Here is a 7,669-nt window from a genome sequence, read left to right on the forward strand (position 1 = left end):
TCCTCCCGGGCTTGCCGTAAATGAAATGGAAAAGGCGTCTTTGGCTGTGTTTAAATCGCTTCCGCATAATGTGTTTGAAAGTTTCAAAAGCTTTAAAAGTACAAATACCTGGCACACAGTTCAAGGCCTAAATGTTATTTTCTCAAAACAGTACGCACTTATTAGTGCTCGTGAATACAGTAAAGAAAACGTGTTATTCCAATCAGGCTTGTAAAATATTTTTATTTTCGTTGAAATGAACAGCCGTCGAGTATTCTGTGCTAATTACAGCGATACAGTTTGTTGCCATAGCATCCGCAAGAACAGTCTTCCACTCGAGAGTATTCAGGCGATCTTCAAGGGTGTAGCATATTTGAAAATTTTAGTAACAAATTTTCGTCTGTGCTATTGTTATTATCTCAACGCACACTTCCGGGAACTTTGGCTTATTGATGGGCATGAAAGCAGTTTCCGGTGATTTATGATCATTTCCTTCAAAAACATGCTTAACATCTTCGGCCCACTGTCATATTCTTGCATACGGTGAATTAGGGCACTGCTGCTGTTGGAAGTGCTGATGAATCTACATTCATCTTTCAACCCTTGTAGCCATAGCCACCGTATTTTCCGTATCCCCCGTAGCCCACACCGCCACCGAGTCCTCCGCCGAGCCCGTATCCTCCGCCGAGGCCGTATCCTCCGCCGAGACCGTATCCTCCGCCGAGACCGTATCCTCCGCCGAGGCCGTATCCGCCACCCAGGCCGTATCCTCCGCCGAGACCAGAATGAGCCAGGAGGGCTCCTCCGCCGCTGACCTTGTTGACGTGGTGCACCGACCTCACCAGGAAGGCAGGTCCGGCCACAACCTTGGCAAATCCGGGGCCTCCACTCAGAAGAGCCACGCTGCTGCCGATGCCCACGCCGCCAACGCCGCCCAAGCCTCCTACACCACCCAGGCCACCTACGCCACCCAAACCTCCCAGGCCGCCAAGCCCGCCGTATCCCAGGCCACCGTAACCCAGGCCCCCGTATCCTAGGCCTCCGTAACCCAGGCCCCCGTATCCGAGGCCTCCATAGCCGAGCCCACCGTAGCCAACCTTCGGAACAGCCGTGGCAGTGGCCAGGACCAGGAGTAGGACGAGAGGCGTCACCTGTAACATATTAATGAGAAAAAGGTTAGACCGCGCTTCAGAGCAGCGGCGGAACGGATTTCATGTTCTCAATTTTTTCTAACAAATACCATGAGCAAGAACGTCAGGATTTCACGTCGACTTTTTAAACGTCTTGTTTCGCATCTTGGACAAAAAGAAAGGAATCTGGGATTGCATTCTGTGAATTGGTTGCTACATCTTCTGTGTGCTTTACGAATACGAAAATATGAATTGAATTAAAACTACATCCTTGAGACGAATCACACCGCATTTTTGCGGACTGTTTTATTTTGAAATGCTGTGTGACGACTACGACGATTGTCAATTTTTCGCTCAGTGGTCCGGGTAATAACAGGGTTGGTATTAGTCGAGTAAAAGAGCGATATCCCGAAATGATTACCCTTTATTGTGGTGTTATTCTGAACATTCAGCGTGCTTTCAGCATGCTGAATGGTCACGGTTGATATAGTGTGGATAATCAGAATGAATGAAGCTTTTCGTTTTTGTTTGCTTGTTTACCGTCCAAGACGTCGGAAAATGGAATTCCTAGTTATGTATTCCACATAGAAGGCATCTTCATGCATTCCAAGAGTTGCTCCCTTCTCCTCGCTGTTTTTCTTTTTACTTCCTAGCTTTCTTGCAGTTTTTTGGCTACATCTACACCTATTCTATCAAAGATGGTTTGGTTTGGTTTATGGGGTTTAACGTCCCAAAGCGACTAAGGCTATGAGGGACGCCGTAGTGGAGGGCTGCGGAAATTTCAACCACCTGGGGTTATTTAACGTGCACTGGCATGCACTCTAGAAAACATGGATAGCAGAGAGAAAAAAACTTCTTCCTGCGTCAATTTATACTACTCCCGCTCCTTTCGAATAGAAGCAGCATCAACCTTATTTTAAGTACTTGCGAGAGGATCACACGAGGAAGCAAGTACGATTCACTCGTTTGACAACACGCCCAACGCTCGCCTGAAAGCGCACTCAGGGCAACTAGTCTCTGAAAGCCTGGCTTTAAATTTCTTACACTGGCCACCTATCAGTACACTGGCGCCCCTGCCCAAAGCGACTTTGTTTCTCCTAAAAATATTTCTGTCTGTCAACTTTAGGCACCCACCAACAGCACTCCTGCCTATGCAGTGATGCACCACTGTGCAGTGAATGAAAGCAGAAACACTATGTCAGGCTTGCGTTGAATACATTCAGTTCTCCGCGTTAACATGTGCTCATATGCACGCGCCTTTTGTAATGCCCCTTCTGCACGTATAGGAATTAATGAATTGTTAGACGGCGATTATACAGTTCATATATCTTGCCTTTATTTCATTTCTCATTGCAGCCATTCTTCATGAATCCACGCGTTGTTCCCCAACTTCTGTCATTTCTCTCGACCTTTTTCTAACCAATAAGCCTTACCTTTGCTCCAGTATTAAGCACCTGAAGGTCTTTGCTACGATTCTGTAGTCACAGGAAAGCTGCATTTCGTGCCCGATAAGAAAGAAACTCGCACAAAACAAATAAGGTGCTACAAGAGCAAAACTTCGATTGAATAAAGATAGAGCTGACACTTTTTGCTGGGCACTTCGTTCATTATATTTCATCATGATCAATTGAAGTTTACTGTTGTCAGTTCAGTGTCAAACTTGCTGCTCTTATTGACAGATTGATACCGGTCATCTGTGCACCGTTCACTAACAGCGCGACTTGGTTTAATCGCCGCTGAGGTCGTCTTAACACTAAGAAAAGCGCCTTTATAGACAGTCCAACAATATCATGCAGTCTGATTCCTGGAAGCGCTGAAAAGCATGCGATAAGCAATATCAGTCAGCGCGGATATGTGCTCGCCGCCACTTCTTCACTCAAGAATTGCCATCAGTGTTAATAAATAACCCTGGAATGTTCTGGGAGGCAATAAACCGCTCAGATCATCCTGATGTATCTCTTACCAATCCTAAAGGAGGCAGCCCGGTTGACGGATTAAAAGTTTTTTTTTTCACTTCAGCGCAATAAAACTGTAATTAGGAAAGGGCGATGTCCAAAAACGCATAAATAGGTAACAAACGGTGATATAGAAGTCATGTAAAGAGAGAATAAATGCACAACTGTATATTTTATTGACGTGAAATAAATAACCATTACAGAAACGCTAAAACTGTCTTGACAGGAAGGAGGAAATTTTTTTTTGCTCTTTTTATACATTTCTGGAGAGAGTACACAGAATAGACCGCTTGAACGTAATATAAGCCAATAGATCACTTGAACGTTTTATGAGCAAACCTCTAAGGTAAGGAAAGCTCTTAAATTATTTTCTGGAGCTTTCTCATTGTGACAACAGATGAGTTCGCATTGAGTTCGAAGTCATGTTCGCTACCGTTGCTAGTTTAAACATACAATACTCAGTAATTGTAACTGTAGGAATTATAGCCTAAATTAGGGATGTTTTATTCTAGCTTATAAGATAGAATACAATACCTAGCTACCAAGCATCAGAGGTATTTCAGGGGTATTTTATGAAACATTCACTGCTAAGAGTTTTTGTACTGGCTGTTAAGTTTGTTCACTTTTCGCAATTATGTTATTGCATACGTGAACACGCAACTAAAAATACATATTACACGTCCAGATGCGCTAGTTTTCTGTGATGGTTTTCTTACTACTTCTTGTCGCATTATTGTCCTGCAAAACTGAGCTTGTTTAAACGCGCATCCCTTTTAGCAATCTTTGCCATTTCTCTGGTCAGAAATTAAAACATCCTTAAACATTTTCGTTGTTCCTTACACAGAAACGGTTGCATATATTTTTTAAAGAAAATTTTCATTTTCCGCAGAAATAAACTTTCCTGTTGTGCGCATCCCACTTAGGAACTTGGTGAACCCACGAAAGTGACATTTTTCTCCTCGTGTGATATTACATTTTTTAAAAATAAAAGTACAGTGTTTTCCCCGAGCTAAGTGTCATTACTTTGTTTCGACACAATGGCCAATCAGATAAGAACATTGATTCTATACAGAAATGGCCCTGGCACTATGATAAATTTCTAACTAGGGCAGTTTGTTCATTTCTTTTTTTTTTGTCAGTCTTCATCTAGTTTTCTTTGTAACACGACTGTACAGGTAAATTGAAATCAGCTGGCGGTACGCCGAAAGTCCTAATTTCGAAGAAGGCCTCTCTATACAGTCTATAAGTGGGGCTTTGTACGGATAAGCAAGGTGGCGCAAACTAAGTATCATAACCTAATCAGTCACGTCTTAAAATAAGAAGAGCACAAGCCTAAAGAAGCCATGGAGATTTTTTTTTTCAAATGCGATAAATCACGCAGAACAGAAAAAGGGAAGCCTTTGGTAGTTGGGCAGAGGCACTTGTTTGTGATATACCTATGTATTCCTCACGGATGCAGGTAGGTTTATGGAATATAAATTTACTTCTTGACGTTATAAAATCTAAATGAAAAAGAGTGCAAAGTATTATTCCTCTCAGAAGAGTCGTTTCCAGACGCCAGTTCACTTACCAGAGCGTACATCTTTGGTGTTCCGGCACAAGGTACGACGTGAACGGTAGCGAAGGCGTGGTGGTGTGCAGTCTTATATACCTTTGAGGAGCTGCTCAATCCGGAAGGAACAAGGACGCGTAACCGGTTAGGTTAACATAACTACATTGTGTAAGAAGAAAACAAGCCCTTACTGTGGACGAAAAGATGCGTACTCTATCGTTACAGGTTGGACGTGTTAGAAAACAATCTATCCATCTTGCGCTGTTGTCGCGAGGAGAGCTCTTTTCTAGGCATTTATAGAGCGTACCTGTGGGCGGAACTGCGGCGTGCCGGAGAAAGAAGCTTTCCCTGTGCTATATCAGCGCCGGTGTGATCAGGAACCTGATGAAAAGCTGGAGGCGCTGGCCCGGCCCCTAAAGAAAGCGCTGCAGTTCTCTGATATTGAATGTATTCTCAGAGAATGGTATCGGCGACAAAAGGCATGCTGCCGCGTTGCTCCGGCACTTCCGGCTACTGAAACAGTATATGAAGTTTCGAAGTGCGGAAGTAACCGTCGTCAATGGAATGAGGATTTCTCAATGCAGACACTTTGCTGCAAAGATTAGTAACTGCTGCATGAATTACTGCTATTATTGCAATAGTATGGTACTGTCAGCAACAAATGATGTGCGAACAAGAAAACTGAAAATCGAACAAAAAATATGAACATATTAGCTCCTGGAGAGGAAATATATGCCATGTTTACAAACAGTTCTAAAGAAATATCTTTGCGCCTTGGAACTGAAACCAAACTTCGTCAGTACTGATAATTTCCCCGCTAAAATCTTGTCATTCTACTTTTCGTGTTTCAGTTGTCTTCGCAATTCATTTATTGCGGACAGTCTAGTGCTGTGTATTGTTCTTATCTTATAATAGCAAGGGAGAAGGAAGGGAATGCATTGCCGTATATCACATTGGTTTCATTTGCAAATCGCACCCTGTAGTCATCGCCTTATGGCTCTTGCAGGGAAAAATATATTGACGATAATGTCAGGGTGTTACGGAGTACAGCTTCTTCGAAGAAATATATCATGTTAGGCCGTTAATGAAGGGATGTAAATGAAGCATTCCGGCCCGCTACACCTAGGTAATGAGATATTATTTGAAGCTAGTAAACAGGCACAGGTAATTACACAACCGCTCGAATTTTAATGGGTTTGCGTAAGAAGCTCCACTGTAAAAAGAACATATTGTCCGGGGTTGCATTTTTGTGCACACCACCCACGACCTGAGTCCCACCCCTCACCTGCCACGTTTTGCAGGTGGAAAATGGAGACAGGGAAATCCTCCTCTCCATGTTTAAGGAAAAAGAGGCAGAGGCTTGACGGTTGCTGCGACGGGAAGAACGTGGGCGGTTGCAATCCTGGATGGAGGAGGTTTTTACGCAGACGGAGGAATGCGCAGTCTGAAGGTCGTTGCCACTAGAAAAATCTAGCGGGCGGCTAATCTGGATGCTGACCGGCCAATCACCCTGTGCCAAACAGCTTTCACTGGATAATGTGCAAGGCCCGAAACCTTAGCTCTTCAAAGAAGGGGCTAACCCAGTGTTCACCAATTTTCATCGCATAATGGAATTCAGTTCTCCGTAATTTTTAAAACTCGAACCTTGAAGGAAACATTCGAATTTTATATAATGCCTTCGATCGGTTCAAGACGTTGTGATCTCAATGCTATGATGCAGTGAACGACAATAGCAGATTTCCTTCGATTTTATTGCGAAAGCAATACTGCTTGCACTTTTCTGCCATCGATGGAGGTTCATCCTTCGCTCCGGCGCAGCTGCGGCGCGCTACCACGTGACCGCGTGACGTCACGACAAGAGGAGAGCTGGGGGCCCAACTCGTCTCATCGATGAGGCTGATCCTTCGCTCCGGCGCAGCTGCCGAGTAAGGGCGCTCGCTAGACTGGGATAAAACGGGGCTGCGGCTGTGCTCCTCGCAGTGCTGTGCTATGTCGGAGGATGCCTACAAGGCGAGGCTGGAACGGTGTGCCACGGCCAAGCGACGGCGCCGTGCCGAAGAAACAGACGAAGAAAGAAAACAACGGTTGGCGAAGCAACGTGCGTATGCTGCAGAATGGCGAGCACGCCGATGTCATCACCGATGTACAGACCAAAATCCATTTCTTTACGGATCACCAAAGCGTGTTCATCGGAACAAATAAAGCACATTCACAGTAGACCCATGCTGTGTCCAGAGTGAATCCATACGGGTAACCATATTAGCAGAACCAAGTCGTGACCAGAGTTGCACTATACGGGAAACCAAGTCCAACTGCCAGCAGAACCAAGCGCAGCCAGGTGTTATTGCTTTCGCAATCAGCCAGGCTTAACCAAGCTAAGCCTTCAGCCAATTTTTTTCAAAAACATCTTTAAGTATGGTCAAGATTGTGACTTCGCTGCGAAACAGTTAAGTATTCAATGCTGCACTTCCATCAATGAAATCTCGCATTATGCCTTTCGGCACCTCTGTCTTCGTTGTGCGACAAAAATGTTATTGCACAATTTCAATAAAAGCACCCCTGGTGTTCACTTTATGAAAGCCTGATATGAAATATTTAAATAAATATAAAGAGGCCTTTAGTATTTCTTTCGTGTGGATTAGCAGACAGCGTTTCAAGGTCTCCATCGTATCTTGCCTTTAATCACTAGGAATCTCCTGGCATGGTGTATTAACGATAGGTATTGTACCTATCCTGTGTTTTGCGAGATATTGGTGAACTCTGGCCTCCAGGCGAAGCACGAGCCGAACACGCTGTTGAAAAGTTCCGCGATCGTACAAGCTACATAGACGAATGTTTCACGCAATGCGAAGCAATTTTATGTAACGAGAAAACACTTCCGTGTATATATTTTCTAACACGCAGCTCGGCATTCTGAACTCAGTTTCTCTATAGCATCGCACAAAATCTCCTCTATTCATCAAGCACGCGCTTAGAATGAGGGGTAAATCATTTCTATCTCCATTTCTCGCTTCACTGGTTTTTAGCGGAATATTCTTGGGATAATCCCCTGT

At 44.2% G+C, this 7,669-nt stretch overlaps 1 protein-coding gene across 2 annotated transcripts; it reads right to left on the reverse strand.

Annotated features, from left to right (window-relative positions):
• Positions 1-575: 575 nt before the first annotated feature.
• LOC149361263 (uncharacterized) lies at positions 576-4,646 on the reverse strand. Of its 2 annotated transcripts, XM_089569491.1 has the most exons (3): positions 956-1,139; positions 737-922; positions 576-640 (listed from the first exon to the last, which is right to left on the reverse strand). In XM_089569491.1, exons 1-3 carry the CDS (start codon positions 1,137-1,139, stop codon positions 576-578), a joined length of 435 nt encoding a protein of 144 aa, XP_089425617.1. The 2 variants fall into 2 exon arrangements, with proteins under 2 accessions (XP_089425617.1, XP_089425616.1); XM_089569490.1 differs by adding an exon at positions 4,635-4,646 and having other exon boundaries at positions 576-1,130.
• Between the last annotated feature and the right edge of the window lie 3,023 nt (positions 4,647-7,669).

Source organism: Amblyomma mixtum, chromosome 2, assembly GCF_055824585.1.
Source record: "Amblyomma mixtum isolate Tamu chromosome 2, ASM5582458v1, whole genome shotgun sequence".
Taxonomy (NCBI): domain Eukaryota; kingdom Metazoa; phylum Arthropoda; class Arachnida; order Ixodida; family Ixodidae; genus Amblyomma; species Amblyomma mixtum.